The sequence below is a fragment of the Camelus ferus genome, chromosome 3 (genome assembly GCF_009834535.1).
Source record: "Camelus ferus isolate YT-003-E chromosome 3, BCGSAC_Cfer_1.0, whole genome shotgun sequence".
Taxonomy (NCBI): Eukaryota; Metazoa; Chordata; class Mammalia; order Artiodactyla; family Camelidae; genus Camelus; species Camelus ferus.
The window spans coordinates 49,778,102-49,797,228 of NC_045698.1; the positions used below are offsets into that span (position 1 = coordinate 49,778,102).

The window sequence follows — 19,127 nt, forward strand, 5'->3', positions numbered from 1 at the left end:
CTACACATGTGTGTGTGTATACACAATGCATACATACGTTAAAAAAGATTCACAAAATACTTTTATTATTTGTTATGTACTTGATCTAGTCTGTTCTATTTTGTTAAAAATTATTTTAGGTCACAACTCAGTAGTCTTCTTGATCCCTAACTGGGTTACAACCTACAGTGTGAAGAACACTGAACTGGAATATTTCAAGCTCTTAACTACTCGGAGAATTATGTAAGGCAGTACCTGGGGGTTAAGAAAAACAAGCAAGCAAGCACACTTGTCCATAATATTTTAATACTTTTCCACTTTTAAATACTGGTTTTAATTTTGTGATTGTAACATGGAAGATCCAACTTTATTATTTTTTTTTAAAAACATCATCAGGACCATAAAGCTATTATAGAACAGTTACACTCCACACACTCCCAAGGTACTTTACAATGATTATGTTTTGAGTTTGTAGATGAACAATGACAATAATCCAAATACATCGTCTGTACAACTTGGATCAAATACTGGTGAAAGTGTTTAATTGGACAAACAACTGATAAGCTTAAAAATAACCAGCACAAATTTCACAAGAGAACCAGCTCAGCCCAACTAAAATTTTCTCAATAGCAACTGACACTGGTGTTGTACAGGAGTACGAATTAGCTGGAGAAAGTGAACAAATGGGAACCCCGCTCCTCCTTTTCCTTGTTTTGTGTTCTTTACACCCTCCCAGTCATCTTCCTCCCTGGTGTAGCTACCCCTGTGGAGAACCCAAATCAAGAGCGGCTCTGGTCGCCCTCCACCTCAAAAGCAGGCGCCCTCAATTCCAAGCGAAACACTGCGCTCTCCTGAACTGCATGTAAGTGGGCACTCAGGGACAAGACCCCTCATCACCGGCATCATTCAGGTTTCTGTCACAGTACAAAAGAGTAACTGAGTAGGAAAGACAGTAAAATGATTTACATTTTTTTTTTTTTCTTGGGGAAGAGAAGTAGGAAGTAACTGGGTGAGAATAACTGTGGGTGAGAAAACGCCATGTACATTCAGCATGTAGGAATTAGCCACACGGAAGTAATCCCAGAGGGTCTGAGTGTCGTCTAAAGGGTTAGCACCTCTCCACACTCTGATCCCTTTTAAACCCCGTTCCTAGCCCCCAACTCACTTGTAAATCTGGCTGGGCAGGGTTTACCCCAGTGAAATGCTAGTGCAATTATCTGAAGGTAAATGTATCTTTTCCTTTTCTTCTTTTTTAATACAAATATTTTTAGTGTAATCATTTTATTTACAGAATAAATTGCAAAATTATATCACTAACATTTAGTGCAAATGCAACTAATGCAGATCTAGACACCGCTCTGTAAACTTTCCATACCTTTGTAAAATAAAACTAGCCAATTTAGTCATGATAGCTACCAGAAATGGCAAACAGAAAAGTATTTATAGTGGGCATATAGAATTTTTTTCTGACGATTCCCATCAGTGGCTATGGTGAATAAACCTTCCCTCCCCAACCCCCCCATACTCCCAACCCCCAACTGATTGTAAAATAAAGTACACATTTGAGGTATAAACTTTTCTTTTTTAAACATCACAATATAAAATGTTAACTGGTGATGTAGTAAACTGATATGATAATTTGTCTTATTTGCCTTAACTAGCATTACCACCATAGAGGCACTTTTCCACGTAGTCAAATTATGAACAGCGTTTTTCTGTAATAAGGCATATTCCATGCACATCATTTAGAGAAAGGTAAATTAAAAAATAGAAAAGATTTATGGAGCATGAAATCTCGTGCATGTAATGTAAGCATATGTCTTATATGTATTTTTCTCTCTGTACAGAATAATAAATACCACTATATCTGATGCAAGTAATTCACTTCCAGGATTGTGTATATTAAGTGATCAGACGAATCCCATCATTAAATTATCACCTTGCATTTGTCATTAAGACTCCATTACCACGTATGACATATATACAGGACATGTTCCATGTGACACGATTTTCTGCTTTACAAAATGGGTCTGATTTCTGTGTTTCCATAGAGATGAACAAGTCAGCAAAGCGTCTACAAAATGCCTCTGACTTCTGTAAGCACATCTGTGTATCAACACAATGAAGACTCTGAAGTGGGCAGTCATTTCTACTTCAGTGAGTATTATTCCCTGCCTCAACTCCATGATTCACGGTTTTTACTAAAAAAGGTATTTTACATCTAGGTGCTTATAGCAACTAAAGAAAGAATTTCAATTTGAATCACATGGACTTCTTTACTGCTCTGCTGACGTTTCTGATCGAGAGGCAAACCGGGGCAGTGCACACATTTTCTATGCATATCTTACAATGTATCTTTTAAACTGACCCAAACTTGAAAGAACTAACAAACATACATGTTACTGAATACCAGAAATACAGAACCAAACGTTAAAGCTCAAACAGTCTGGTTTGCTTTAACGAGTGATACCATATCTCCTCTTACAAATTTCACGAAAACATGAGTTCATTTTATTCTGACCGTTTAACCAGAATGTGGTTTATACCTGTAAGGTTATACAGATGTTTCTGTTTGGAGGCAGGCAGAACTAATTTAGAAGTTACCAAATCGTGTTTGTAATACACTGAAAAAGCTTGTAGCACACAGTACACAACTAAAAATACAATAAAAATATAAAGATATCTGGGGGAAAAAAATAAAGCTTTTCACTCTTTCTCCATCAGAACCAAGGTTCTTCATGGGAGTAAGACTATAGAAAAGGCGAAATCACAGGTTACCGACAGCCCTCAGTTATGAAGAGACACTTTACATGACAACATGACTTATTATAGAAATCAGCAGCAATGCATTCTACGATTATACAGAGCAGAAAAGTCAAAAAATTCTGGACACAGATTAGACTGCAGGCCTGAAAAAAGAACCCCATCCAGATATTTGGTGCACAGAAAGCACATGCCCCATGTGCGTCCAACTTTTGTGCTTTTCTGTTGTGCACAAAACCTGATACAGCTGAGGATCTTAGGCCGAACCATAGTAAATTAAAAATTCTGAAAAAGTTTCCAAAAATTAAAGCATCAATTCCTAGTTGTGATTCAAAGTTGATTTTTTTCTCTTCTAGGAGCAAGCAAATAAAAATAGAGCCATATACATGTAGTTTTACATGTATTTATAGTTATATGCTGAGCGAGGAGACCTAGCAGGAGACAGCTAGTGTTTAGGTGTTCAGCTTTGCTATTGCAGTACTTCTTCATTTTCACACACAAGGCCAAGGTGTTGGGCCATAGACAAGGCTGTAGATCCTATGTTCCAGCTTAGAGTGTCCAATTTTTTTATTTTTTTCCTCCAATATGGAATGTCACACAGCCTTGCTTCAGTCACTGTAGGAAAGAAAGTAAGAAGTAAGACACTCAGCACTGTATTACCACTAGCAGCTGCAAGACCAGCAGAACAGACGCCCCCTACCCTCCGAATTCATGCAATGCACAGAAACTCTACTGAAATTTATATGTTAAAGATTCTTAACCCTTAAGTGTAAAATTATCTTTACACACTTGCAAATATCCCACCAGAAAGGAATAGAAGGTATAAGAAATCTTCTGAGAGACAGAAAAAATTTACAAAGGGTACGGTGCTACAACGCAGGCAGAGAGAGTATGAAGCAGAAGTGTCTGGATCTGTACCCCACAAACTGGCACTTCCTTCTTCTTAGTCCACTAAACCTCCATGGAATTTCTCTAAAGATGATAGACACTACTGAAAGTTACTATTTCTCTATCACCAAAATTAAGAATGTTAGCTTTCCTAAGTTTTCAAAGCCAGGCTCCACTTCATACATCTACCAAAAATCTCAACTGGTCTGAAAGGCCAGAGCTAAGTTTTGGCCAGGGAGACCTCCCAGTTCTATCTTTACACACACACATCCACAAACAGTGCTACCACCTCCTTCCCCTGAGATTAATTCTTTTCCAAGGATTTTAACCCCATCCTTCCAGGTCCACAAAGGAAGAAATGTGTACACTCGTGGGTGCCCACACAGTCAGTTCAATAAAACGATGCTCCAAATCTGACAGCTTAGAAGCAAATGCTATTAATGTGTTAGCACGTATTTTGCAAATGTTTTCAAAATTACTCTTCTCAAACATAGTTGAGAGCACGTTCTTACATAACTGCACTCTGATTTCTTTTGCTTAATACACAGTTATATTTTCTGCCTACTCTGCAAGGCTGAAGGTAGAGGTGAAGAAGAGGGAAAACAGATACAGCTGGAGTCTTGGTCTTGGTTTGAGCAAACAGCAACGCTTTAGAAATCTTAAGGCTGTGGTGACAGACACCCAGCTAAGAAAGGTGACAAACTTGCTGCCATCATGTGGCATCAGGTTTTTAGGTGCATTTGATAAATACAACGCAGAGACAATCAACACAAAGGTATGTGTCCAGATCTAGCCATAACAATTCCAAAGTACAAGTTACCCTAAAAACAGCGTATTTAGGCAGTGCACTTACACTTTAAGAGAATCCCTCAAACATCAGGCTTTGTCCCAAACAGAGAAGTAAGACCAGAACCTGTTTAACATTTTCAGGCAAAAACCCATTTTCTTGGGAAAAGCTAAATATCTGGGACATCAATGCAATAACCCTTACATTAGTATCTGAGAATAAATTTAGCCTTTGAGTTTTTTTTTTAAAGAATTACACACTATAAACAGTATCAGAAACCAGACTTAATTAAAAACATAAATCACTACAGTTGACCCTTGAACAACATGGGTCTGAACTGCATGCACCCACTTATACACGAATTCTTTTCAGAGCTACACGATCTGGGGTTGGGGTTGGCTGAATTATCGGATGCACAGGCACCAAGGACATGGAGGGCAGACTGTAAGCCCTACTTGATTTTCATCTGTGCAGAGGGCTCACGCCCCTAACCCCCAAGATGTTCATGGGTCAACTATATCTAGTTATTAACTATATTACTTTTATCTAAACAAACTGACTCAAGAATATAAATTTCTCAGCCAATGATTTAACATTCAACGTGGGTGAGAATGAGAGGATGTTCATATACGCTTATTGCTAGGACATTATACTTTGGCAACATCCATTACAAATGTAAATGTTAACACAGAGCTTCTCGGAAACAGAATTATACAAATGCTTCTCAAATGGATGAAGAGATGCTTAACCTCATTAATAATAAAAGGACTGCAATTAAACTACACAGGGGAAGTATTTTTCACCTATAGAGTTGGAAAAAATCAGGAAGTTTTATTTCATATGTTGTGTGAGAGGGTCAGAGGAAGAGGCACTCCAGTACATTATTGCTGGTGAGATGGTAAATTCATACAGCCTCTACAGAGGGCAGTACCTAACTTACAATGCACAACCACCCTTAAAAAGCGCCAAGAATGCCACATCTAGTAATTCATCCCACGTACAAAATGGCACATGGGTATGATGGCAACACTGTTCTACAAAAATCAGAAATGACGTTAACATCTACAAACAGAGGATTGGTTAGATAAGTTATACATATGTATACAATGGGATTTGTTTATAGCCATGAAAAAAGAATAAAGCAGCTCTGTACCAAAGACCTTCGGGTAAAGCACATGCAAAAACAAGATGCAGAACCTTGTGCATACGACGCAACCTTTTTTCAACAACAAAAAAGTGTATCTGTGGGAGGAATCACTTACATTTGCTTATTCAGGTGAAAATAAAACATCTCTAGAAAGACACAAGAAACTACTAACAGCAGCTATACACTTTTGTGTGTATGTGGGCAGTGGGCAGCAAAAATGGGTGATTGGGGGCAAGGGGTAAGTTTCACTGTGCATCTTTTCATATTTTTGACTTCTGAACCATGTTAACATCACTTATTTAAAAAAATTAAAGATTTCAACTCTTTCCACAAAGATACTCAGTGTCGCATTATCTGACAGCAAAAACATGGGAACCAACCAGACATTAACATGAGACTGTGGTTAATAAATTCTGCAACATTCATATAAAAGATGTTAAAAACTCAAGACACCTTTCTATGTCTCATATCTTTAAATGTACTAATAGTCAAGATACACTGTTAAGTAGAAAAAGCAAGCTCAAAACAGTGTTTTTTAAAAGAACCAAAGAAATATTGCCAGTACATACATAAAGTCTGGAAGAATATATGACAAACCTAACAGTAATTTCTGGGAAGGGAGAAATACAAGGAATTTGCACTTCTGAAGTTTTATAGTCCCATAATACTTACATTTCCTTAAATTAAGCAGATATTACCTAATATACGCAGAAAGATAATGAAAAATTAAGTTTTAAAGGCTGTAAGAACAAAAACTCTTCACATCTGGGAACATCAAATAACACAGAAACTACTTTCAACAATTAATTACATTGTAATGTCTGTAGAGCCATATTAGTCAAATAAAGTTTACAAAAATAGATAACATATTTTCCAGTACCTGTTAATACTAGAACAAAATAGGTTTTCCTGCAGTTTTTTCTTGTACGTAAGAAGTAAAACGTTTTAGAAACTTTGGATACTCTCGCTTTGCCACTGCCCTTAACACTGAGGCTGGTGCCCATCCTCCAGGGTTTACTGTGAGATAAACGAAAAATTCAAACTGTTAAAATAAAATTGTCCAAATACATGTGAAGCACCCCTTTTGTTCTCTTGCTTTTTAAAAATTCCTCACATTGGAACAGCACCTTTAAAATCTTGACCACTCATTCCTTAATACTAACCACTAGATGAGAACAGAGAGCAAATAAACATTTATTACCTTTCTAAAACGTTCTTGGTTTCCTCAATTATATGCAAATATTAGTAAAGAAACACTTTAGGTTACTTAAGGCAGATTTATTCATTAAATTCTACTATAATCATATAGTAACTTACTTAGGCGTAAGAGTCTCCTAAACATACTAGCAGCGATAGCCCATATAAAAAAGGTTTAAAGATTTGACTGGGGGTGTAGCAAGGAAAGAGAACAGCTGATACACAGGGCCGTCCAACAGTAGGCAGGTATGAAATAAATATGTCACGAGCAACTAAAAAAGGACCAGGGAGCAAAGATTCAGGAAACTAAAAAGCCTGACAATAAGAAAAAGAACTGTTCACCTGAAACTAACATAATTATTTTATGTCAACTATATCTCAATTTTAAAAAACCAAAAATTATAAAGTAAAAAAGTAACAGAAGAAAACATCAATCTCCAGTAATTCAAGAAAACATCAGTCTCCAGTAATTCAACAACCAAGCAACAATTCAGCATTAACATTTAGATATATTTCTTCCCAACTTTTCAAATATATATATATATACATACACATATATATATATATACACACACACACACATATATTCTTTTCTTCTTTTTAAAATTATTGAAATGGATTTTATATTGTTTTTTCTTACCCGACTTAACATTATGCTGTAAACATCTAAAAGTCTTTGCAAATTTGGAAAAAAAAAGAAATGCTAATTTCCTTTGACTGATGCTTATATTCTTAATTACACATATACTCTAATAGGCAAATATCTAATAAAATAGTTCTTAAAAGCAACAATATGTAACAGTGATCTAGAGATGAAGTTTTAAAATTTACCCATCCTTCCCCAGCTTCAGAAATTCTGATACAGTAGTTCTAGGGTGAAACTTGAAAGTTTCCTGATAATTTTGATACGTATCTCTCCAAATTAAAAATTACTAAATCTAAGGAACAAAGACTAAAAAGAGATATGTAAATAGTATTAGTCCAAACTGTCAGTTATGTAGATCTTAGTAAGAATATCTACATTATCAAGTAGCAAAAACAAACAACAAAATACATACCATTAGCTACATAAGTAATCTTGCATAGAATGTTGTCCCTGCTAATCTCCTGGTTTCCCTCTGGTGGGCTTACCAAGGTTTGACAAATCATAGCAATAGTTTATTTTGGCACGGACACATCGATTGTTAAGCTGCCAAAACAAAAAAATAAAAACAAAACACCAATGTAGTCGATACCCAGTATTTTGTAATCTCTTCTGGTCTAATTCCACATGAAGTTAACCAAAAGCATAACTCATCAGCATCTCCAATAAAATTTATAAGCACCAATAAAAAATACATGCTAGGTTGATATGATACCAGGAATGGTTTTCCCCTTTCTTAGGTAGTAAAAGGGGCTCAACTGAGGTAGAAACCGCAGAGGTTTTGCCAGAAGTTGATCATGGCTTAAGAGGCAACTGGGAGAAGGGGCCTACCTATACTACTTACTCCGCTGTCTCCTCCCACCTCAGGAGGAAAGGAAAACAACCCTGCTGGGATGTTCACAGCCATGACTGCTGCCCTCAGATAGCACAATGGAGCCAGCTTCAATAAACAAGAATCTACGAAGCATATTACATCAAGTATCTGTGTGTGGCGTGTGTTCATCACTTTTGCCCTGTGCTGTATTTTGAGGTTTATATTGTACAACTATACACACTATACGGTGTACTTACAGGAGCACTGTTATGATCCACAGAAAAGTTGCAAACTATCCAAGTTTCCGGGTCATTTTCAGTCAAGGCTGGTATCTTTCGAATGGCAGAAAGATATAACACATCCCGCTGAGAAGCAGGCCACACTCTCTGTGGAAGAAGTAAAAATCTTTTGAAAATTTGAACTACTTTTTATTCATATTATGTAACTAACAAAGAAAACTAACAAATGCCTTAGTTTAAGGTAGTATCTGTCAAATTTTAAATGGAAAGCATATGAGAATACCCATCAAAGGATTAATTACAAACATTGAATTAATAGCTTTGCAGAACATACCAAAGGAATAATGTTGTTATTTTTTCTTCATTTTTTAAATTGTGGTAGTATATATATGTAATATAAAATGCCATTTAAATAATTTTTAAGTGTACAATTCAGCAGCATTAATTATATTCACAATGTTATGCAAACACTACCACCATCTAGTTCTCAATGTTTCATCATTCCAAACAGAAACTCTGTATCTGTTTAGCAATCACTCCCCAGTACCCCCTCCTACAGCTATTATTCTGCTTTAAGTATAGTAAAACCTCTGTTTCAATTGTTCACAGTGAAGATTTTAAAAGCAAAGATTTTAGGGAAAGAAGACCGCTCCTTTGATATCATAATAATATTTGAAGAATTCCAAATCAGTAAGACTGAATCTTCCAACTTCATGCTATGCAAGGAAAAACATATACTGTTGGAATTACACGGACCCTCGGTCTCTGAAAACTGGGCCTCTGTACTTCAAAATGAGAGAAAATATGCACAGGGTCTTTCCCGATTGCTGAATTTAATAAACAGCCAACAGCTCAGTGTCAATACAACAAAAATCATGTGCAAAGTGAAATGGTTGATCTCTTAAAGATACAATATTTTAGGAAGTTGATGAAAGCAGTGTTGGGCAAATGTAAGTGAAGACAATAATAAATGAAAATCTGGCCATATTAGAACCAATGGATGCAAATCCACAAGGATGATGATAAGACAGAAATTTAAAGAGTATGAATGACAAATATCAAGAGATGAGTATCCCTCTTTAAGATCGTATTATAAAAGAAGCCAAAGATAAAGAGAAAGATGTTGTATACAGGGTTACTGAATTTTGCTGAAAAAAATTAATGCCAGAATTTGTTTATTCAAATAATTATAATTCTAACTTAAGTTGTTAAATATAAAATACATATAAATAGTTTTTAGTTTTATTTTTCCAGAAATAATCCTAATACAACCTATATAAACCTCCCCTCCATCTACTATTTACCAGGCAAATACTTTTAGCAGACTATTTGCCAGGATCATTAATCTTCAGATAGTAAAATTCTTCTGAATCTAAATGACTCGCCATTTATTTTCATTGCAAATCACAGGGTGACTAATATTTTAGCATCTACTAAATTTTAGATTTCACCCTAGACCCCTCCTTAATTGGTATGCCAAAACAGAATCCTGTTACACATTTCCTGAGTTAGCTATCATGTAAAATGAAGCCTAGGTCATAGTCATTAAACGTAAGATGCCTCAGATGACAAGACTGAGTTCAAGAAATACATAGCAAACCTTAAATATTTTCATATATTCAGCTCAATTAAAAATTGTTAAACAAAGAAAAATGAACTACTTATTGTATCTTATTTTTCTTATATAACACAGTACTGCTTTTGGTGGATCTCTAAAATTTTAATTTATTTTATTATTATTTATTCAATGTAACACTTGGCAATTTTCAGAAAGGGAACAGAGCAGAATAAGGTAAGAGAGAACATTCTATAATTTTAATATTGAGAATAGCAGAGGAAGAAACGAAGTGAAAGGGAGCCAACTTAAATGACTGTTTCTGGGATATGACCGATCTCTCAATAGTGATGCTCAGCAATTTTCCCTTGATTTCATGTACTCCACTTGGATCACCTTAATTTCTGTGAGTCTTAACTCAGGCTAATAACGTATTTCCCACCCCTCTGGTGCTGTCACAGGAGTCTATCACCTTCACATCTGGTAGCTCACTCACCCCCTCTAGAGACCAGATGCTAGAAAAGTATTTAAATGGACTTTTATATTTTCTCTTCTAGACTGAAAGTGTGCACAACACTGCAGATCTTTATCAAACACACTGTTTCTGGATATTTCTTGGGTTCTTGCTTGTACGAATTTTTGCTTTAAATGAGCTGATACACCTTTCAAATACATGAAGTTCATGGATTATTAATAAAGTCTTTGAATCTTCTGTAGCACTTAATTTCCTGCCAAATTTTGCTTTGGAGAACTTATATGTCTCAGTTTGAACTACGCTAGAATCCTTTGGGGATGAAAAGACATTTACCTTGTGCGTTTGATAAATGATGATTGCATTATCAGCTAATGTTTCCACCACATGAAAGTTTTCTATAGTTGCTGAAATGAAGAGAAAATGTTAGTAGTCAAAAAGATCTATTATCTTTTCTTAGAATATGATTAATTCACTTATAATGAAAGTCAATTAAAAATGGACATTATGGTAAAATGATCAGGATTCTGCTCTACCCAGGCTAAGTTCAAATGGAAGGTATATTTAGCATTAGGGTGATAGGTGGTGGCTGTGACATCTAATCACTAAGACATCTCATTTTCTTTGGCCCAATATCTAGCTCCCACTGCAAGAAATCAGTTCTAATCATTGCATTACTTAAGCACAAATTATTCCTTAACAATACAACCCTTCCCCTCTCTGTAATTCCCCATTTATTGAAGCTGAATAAGCTATTCTATTTAGGTTTGTGGAAAAAAAGTGTCAAACTGCCACTGATAAACATGTTGTTCTTAATTATCAGTATTTATGAAATTTGGTGCCTACCGGAAACACACATACACACCAAGAATTACTCTAAACAAACCCCAGCAAGATTCAACTAGGATTTACCATGGAAACAAAACAGTTTAGGAAGAGCGAAGACGATAAAACAGAAATCTTCAATTTTAGTCCCAATTTTTCCACTAACTAGTTCTGTGGCCTCTGACAAGTCACATGACCTATCTAATTTATACCTAATTCCCTATCTATGACACAGGATTATTGAGGCAGTGGATCAAAAGCTATAATGTGCTGAGAAGCATTTTGTACAGTGAAAAACTTCATTTAAATGTTAGGTATTATCCAGTCCCCTATATGATTCTCCAGATACTTTCCATATTGACTTTATAGATTAGATGTAGAAAACCAAGTTAGGTTTGATATTAAATTCACAACGATAATTATAAAAAAAACTATTCATAACGGCAGCTTACTTTCCCAATCATTGCGAACGTCAACATTCCAGAAGTAATTGCAGACCTCATGTCCGGTAACGCCCTTAACTGCATGGGTAGCTTTCAAAGGATCTAGAACAATCCCATTTTCTTCTACTTCTCTTCTATATACCTAGAGGATATATTTAAAAATCTGTTTAAAAAATAAAACTTGAACCCCTGAAGTACAAACTTGAAAGCATGTTTTAAAATTTAGCTGCTTTTTAGAATTTTACATATGAAAATGTACTTCTGGAACATAAATATTCAGCTAAAAGAAAGTTTAAAATCTCAAATTATTAACAAAGACAATACATAAAAAATATTTAAAACTACAAATCCAAGGTAAATGTCAACTATGAAAAACATGCATATATAATCAATGATTAAACTACTGAGTTGTTAAAAAAGTAAATATATCAATTTAAATTAGGCATTATTTACTGAACATTCTCAAATACTGTTCAACATGGCTAAGAAGGCCAAATCTGCCTGGTTAAAACATAATTTGCTTAGGGATACTGATTTAAGGCAGTTTTGTTTTAATGCTGTAACCTCAGATTTAGAATGGTATCTGAAACACAGTAGGCTCTCAATTATTTGTTGAATTATGCTAAAATGGCATAAAGATTGATGATATTCTGCTGTAAATACTAAGGCTGCATACCTAAAGGTCTGTCTTGCTTTAAATGCTGAGATTGTATATGTAAACTGCTGAATGAAATTAATTACTTCAAAATTATAGGTTTGTTACTTTAGACAATTCTGTAATATGCTCTTTTGAGAAATGAATAAACATGTTATCACAGGGAGAACCAGCTCTCATTTTATGGAGTGCCTATGGGGCCAAACACTGTTAGGCATTTCATATAATTTCTCTTTTGCAATCTCTCTCTCCAGCTACCTTTCCTTATGTGCTTATTTATTCATGTTATTGGGACTGCTATTTTCCTAGTCACCCAAACAAGAAACTCTTATAGACTTCTGATTCCTCCCTTCACACTTTACAAAGCTGTTAAGTTTATTACTAATCCTCTATAAGATACTCAACCAACAGCCTGACTTTTCTATTCACTGGTTACCTCTTTTAGGTAGGCTTTCCATCACCTTGTACCCGATTCTCTTAAGTGGTTTTCTTGGTCTCGAGTTTCTTCTCTATTAGCCTAATCCTCCTAAAATGTTACTTTGTGTTCAATGGATAGCCTACTGCCACAGACAACAGAATATTCTGTTTAGTGGGTTATTTTATACTCCCCATAGTCCAGCCCCAATCTCTGTTCTCCCTAAAGGTGTAGGAGCAGTTTTTCTTTACCCCTCATTCCATGTGGAGGAACTTCATCTAGACTATTACTCCCGGTTCCCCTTCGCCCTTTTACTTCCTCCTCCCTGGCGGGGAACAGGGACATCTGAATGGTGAGCATAGAAGGAAGACTAGGCAGGCTTGGCTCAACCTCTTCTCCTGCAGACAGGATATCTCCTGGTCTGCTTTTGGGGCCTGCTCTTGTGGGGAAGCCCTGTGATTGTCCAGCTATGTTAGCTTATCAGAAGTACAACTAGCATTTTGGTAACTTCCTCTATCTTATTTCTTAACTTGCTCCCTATTCAGAAGGAGAGAAAATTTCAACATCTAATATGGTATCTCATTTGCTAGAATAATTCTGGTCAAAAGTCTATACAAAACTCGTGAATTAGAAATGTGCTTTCCAGGGAAATATATACAAGATCTTGTGGTGGCTCACAGGAAAAAAAAAGTGACAATGAATATATGTATATTCATGTATAACTGAAAAATTGTGCTCTATGCTGGAATTTGACACAACATTGTAAAATGACTATAACTCAATAAAAAAATGTTAAAAAAGTGCTTTCAAGTTTTGCTCATGTTGTATCTTGCCTAAAATACACTCACTTCACCTTTGTCACACTTTGTTTCCATTTCTAGACATAGTTCAAATGCTTCTCCTCAGTGCAAAACAATCTAATTGTCTCAAAGCAGAGATCGCTTTTTTTCCCAATTTTTCATGCACTGTTATCAGAAAGACCTAAGTAATTTTATCTTTTAATGTCAATATCCTCCTTCTCCAACCAAAGTTTCAGCTGGGAGGGAGTCTTATTAAACATCTATCGTAGCATAGCGCCTTGGGCATGAGGTAATCCAAAATTCAGCAGTTGCTGCTGCTTTTCAAGCCAACTCTCAATCTCTTGCTCCCTGTTCTCTCTGTCTCGTGTTTAGGGATGTGAGCAAGATTAGCTGACCAATGTCCAAATATCAAAAAAAGATGCAGTCAGAGAAAGAACAAGTGAAGTATAGACCAAAGAGGGAAAAAAGTGACACTTGGACACAGCATTTAGCATACTGAAAAAACAAACGGGGGGTGGGGGTGGGGAGAAGGAGAACTATCTAAAGAGAAAGCCATCAGCTAATTGTGACCTGCTCATATCTAGACACCCAAATTTTATTTTCTCCACAGCTTAGGTAAAACAAAATGGTCTGTGTTCAGATTCATACTAAGATCATAAAAGAAATTATGTAAAACTTACACCAGGGAAGCAAAAGGACACTTTATTTCTTAATATCTGGTGCTTTTCTGATCATATGTCATTTGTTTAATAGAAATTTTAAAATGCTATCTTACTTATATCAACACTAATAATAGTATGATTGCACCAGGGCTGCAATTAGCAACCTACAACAGTACACTGGTGGGGTGGAGGGTATATAGCTCCGTGGCAGAACACTTGCTTAGTATGCATGAGGTCATTCCCCAGTACCTCCACTAAAACAAATTTAATTACCCCCTCCCCGAAAAAAAAGACTTAAAAAAAGACATACACACACAATACACTGGAAATTACCTTCATTTCTCCTTCTTCTACAACCAACTGCCAATTGGCATCTCCACCAACATCCTGCAATGAGTAAGTCATGTGGTTCTGCACCATCTCTTCAACCTTGAAAAGATAAACAGGGCCATAAAAATACACGTCCAATTAACAGCTGTGTCATATCTCTAAAATAGAATGGCATTCAGTTTACTTCAGTTCAGAAATGATGTTCTTAGAAAGCTAAGCAACCAAATGCACAAAGGTTAGTACATTTTATATAGTTTTGAAGAGTTTAGTCCACATTCCAGGTATCATATCCAGGTTAATGACAGGAGGGAGAAATGCAGGGAAGAAAGATGCTTCACTCAAATAACATATTGGCCTAATGTACATCAAGTGACCAAACAACATTTTTTGGAAAGAAGAATTATTCTTTCCCTTACAATAAAATGCTTTCTTACAAAGATAATGTCTTAAAGCACAAAATCATGAACATTAAGGATGAAAGGGGTACAAAGAGACCATCTAGTCCAGTGTTCCTGTATTTAAGACTACACAGAGGTATTAGAATTAGATCGTTGTATGTCAGGATTTCCCTATAAAGGTAAGGTAACTTTCATTATTTCACTGATAAACTTCTTTTTTATCATGAATATAAGCCAACTTAAAAATAACCACCACCTCCATTTATTTGATTCCAGTTCCATTGGTCTAAATTCTTACAGGGATAATGCTAATACTCATATATGCAAACATTTGCAAATAATCACCTTTTAGTTCATTCTTTCTAAATTTCTAACCAAATCTTTTTTTTTTTTTTACTGAAATTTAAATCGCAATCTCTCCTTTTCACTATCAAATTACCCCAACATATCTTTTATAAGCAAATAAAGTAGAATATTTCACACTCCCAGAATCCTCTATCAAATTTATTGGTAAGATTCCATGTAAGCGTTCTTTGGAAATTCTAGTATGAAACATGTTTTTATACAGAACTGAAGTGATAAAAAAGACTGCCTCTGAAGGAAGTGGTGCCTCTACCATCTATGCACAGAAACTTAGTTCTTAAGTTCTATTTTTTAAACTTTTACTCATAATTGTTTTATATAATAATATTATTAAGAGAAGGCAGAAAAGAGAAAATATGTACATTATACTTCAATTTAAAGATTTATTCCTAAATTTAACTACTTATTTTACATCAAGTCTACTGCATTCATTAGGGATAGAGTTAAGAACTGGTTTACATGTATTTTGAAATAAATAATGGTTTAGGGGCAGAAACTCAAAGTTATTCACCCTGGGGATATAATTTTTTCTACACAAAAGGATGTTATAAGCATGTTATTGTGATGTGCACACCAAGTTCAGAATGCATTTTTCGTTACTGAAAGTAGTTACAACTTTAAATGTCTTTCACTGGCAATGATCACAAAAAATTTTCTGATAAAAATGTTTATGCTAAAATTCTACAATCTAATTTTGTATTAAATAAACATTACTAATATCTTATTTCTTTATTCATAAACTTCAAAACAATGTGAAAAGTGCTGGGTTAGAGCCTTGAAAGAGATTTTAAAAGATGACTACTAGTACAACTATAATTTTATAGAGCCTTAATTAGAAAACACAATTTCAGGGGCTGACTGGAAAAACCTTTGTGCCTTTATAATTTTGAAATCTGCTTTCAGAGGGTAAGGATGACTAATGAAGGATTCCAAATTACAAACATATAGAAAGTGTATCTTATTACCAAAAGAGGAAGAACAAAGAAAGCCCCAGTTATCATGCATAAATAAAACCAAAGCAGCACCGGCTTCACTCATTTGTCTATGTTGCATCTTAATTGGGAGAAATTCTCACTCTTTTCAGATCTGAAGATTTAAAAATCTTTAGATCTGAATATGTATATTTTAGGCAGGACAACAGGAGTTAAGAACACCTGTATTTATTATGAAATTACAGGCAGAAAATGTTTCCCCTAAATAGGCCCTACTTTCAATGGATTACTTGTGACAGGAGAATTTTATTCTGTTAAAAAAAGAGTTCTGTTTAAAAAAAAACTTTACTGTCATTTAGCTCTTTTGTTGAAAAGTATGCAGGTAATTGTGTTTTTGTTAGGGACATTATTCCTATATTAGATGTGTGAAAAAAGAGGTGTTTTTAATTTGTGTTTTGGTCCAAAAGGAACCAGATTCCACAAATATAAATTGATAGGAGGTGTAACCTAAGTGTAAAACAATGTACAGTAAACATATTAACATTGTCTTGCTAGACAGATGAAGAAAATGTATTCTTATCATAGTTACTACTCCATCTGTGGGAAAGTTTTCAGTCTTTTGTCATTATTTACTTCCTTAAGAGGGTTTGAAAAGTTCAAAAGAGAAACAAAAATTGTATTCAGTACCGTGTTCATAAAACACTAAAGAAACAAATGAAGTACTGAATTACTGTATTAACCATAGTTCTGCAAAACCTTCATCAAGGAATCTTTACTCATTATGGCATATTCCTCAAGGTAATAACATTAAGGTTAAGGAGAGAGGTGATACCAGAAAAATTTCACTGTAACTAATTTCATGTTCACTGCGATAAAATATGAAGTAGCCAATGTTACTACAGAGGTAATGACTTGGTCATTTGTGACCACACTCATACTTCAGATATATTCTTAAGATATACTTCAATTACTGTTTTCAATTATGACTCTATATCAAAAGTGGGAAACAAGGGATCATTAATTGGGTGACAAGAATAAACATACACTAAATTTTCTGTCTTACTAGGTTTAAAATTTGATGTACTAGAAAATAGTGTTACTAGAAACACCTATTGCTTAAAAAAAAGACAATTAAAATTTCTGAAGCAAGATTCCACCTGCTTTAATAGTATTTGCCAAGTTTTCATTAGACTAAGCATAATTTCAGGAATCATGCCCTTGATTTTTTTGGACCTAGAGCTGAAAATGATAAGCTGACACCCACAGCATCTTCATTACAAATGAACTACGAAAAAAAATGAAGATAAAACACATTTGAAATAAGAGGTGATGGCACTCCAATTCTTACCTTTTCTTTCACCTCACATTTGAATCACTCAGTATGCCATTATAGGAGGCCAGATCTAATTGGATTTTTCTAACACTATTAATATAGAAAGAAAATTGTCCTTTGATGGCACAACAAAATTGTAATGAACAGAAGTCTCAGAAGGGCTCAAATAGAACTTGGATCTCTTTCTGTTACCCAGGTGAAAGGAATACAACTATGCTTACTGTCATAAAGGAATTTGTTGGATAGAATAATTTCCTTATAACAAATTAACAGTGTACTGTTAACCCAAAAGAAAAACAGTCAAGGACAACATGAATAGTCAGTTCACTGAAAACTGCAAACAGCCAAGAAGCAAAAATACCACTTTTAGTCTATCAGATTGGGAAAAAAATTAACTGAATTATAATATTCAGTGTCAGTACAGTATAGCTGGCTCATCTTCTCTAATGAACAGTTTGGCAATAAGGATAAAAAACAAAACTTAGAAGTATGCATGGCCTTTGTCCAAACAATTCTACTTCTAGGAATATATTCTAAGGAAATAACTGGTAAGTGTACAATGATGTATATACAAGGATGCCCAGGTAGCACTATATATATTTATAATAAAGACTAACTGAAAATAAACTAAACATTCAATATTAGGTCAGTAGGTAAATCTAGTATGCATATCCATGTAATAGACAAGGAGATTTAGAGCTATATTTACTGATAGGAAGATAGGCCTAATTATATGTTTAAAAAAAAAAGGCAGTTACAAAATAGTATATAGAGTTACCTACTTTGGTAGAAAAAACAATTACTTAGGTGTGTGTAATTTCAGTATGTGCCTGATTTTATTTATTTTAATATACATATATATGGAAAAAGGATATGCATAAGAACAGTAATCTAGGATTTTAATTTTATTTACTCAACTTTCTAGTTCTGCTAAAATTAGCATGTATAACTTATACCATAAAAAAGGGAAAGGTGAAATAAATAATTACCACAACAATTATATGTTGCTATGGACATAAAGTGAGAAAAAGCTTTACACAGAATTGTTTTTGCAAGGATGCTTACCACATATTAACCTGTAGAGGTATTACCTACCCTTTGATTTTCTTTCCTTTTTTTTTTTTCAACTAAGGAAGATATTTTTTTTTCCTTTGATTTCTGATGTGACATCTTTAGATGGTAATTGTGTTATGCAAGTAAATGTGACCAAAAAGATCCACTTATAAATCCAAGTCCTTCTTCCTTTTTGTACACTTTGATTTAGCTACTTCATTTTCAATAACTGTGCATCAGACAGATAGATTCATGCATTGTTCTATTTTCCTAATAGAGCCACATCTTTTATTTGAAGTTATTTTTAGGGCACCTCTCAGTTCTACATTTAATAATCCTACTCAATCAAGATGATGAATATTATTTCGACAAGAACTAAGCAGTCATGAGCCAAGAGTTGAATGTAGATGGCGAAGCCAAATTAATAGTTAACT

At 34.6% G+C, this 19,127-nt stretch overlaps 1 protein-coding gene across 1 annotated transcript in view; it reads right to left on the reverse strand.

The window, feature by feature from the left end:
* Positions 1-268: 268 nt before the first annotated feature.
* CERT1 (ceramide transporter 1) overlaps positions 269-19,127 on the reverse strand; it is a 119,539-nt gene continuing 100,680 nt past the window's right edge. Inside the window, 8 exon segments of the mRNA XM_032474354.1 lie at positions 269-3,357; positions 6,445-6,581; positions 7,820-7,916; positions 7,918-7,950; positions 8,476-8,604; positions 10,821-10,891; positions 11,762-11,894; positions 14,618-14,713. Coding sequence (XP_032330245.1) covers positions 6,454-6,581; positions 7,820-7,916; positions 7,918-7,950; positions 8,476-8,604; positions 10,821-10,891; positions 11,762-11,894; positions 14,618-14,713 — 687 coding nt within the window. The 3' untranslated portion in view covers positions 269-3,357; positions 6,445-6,453.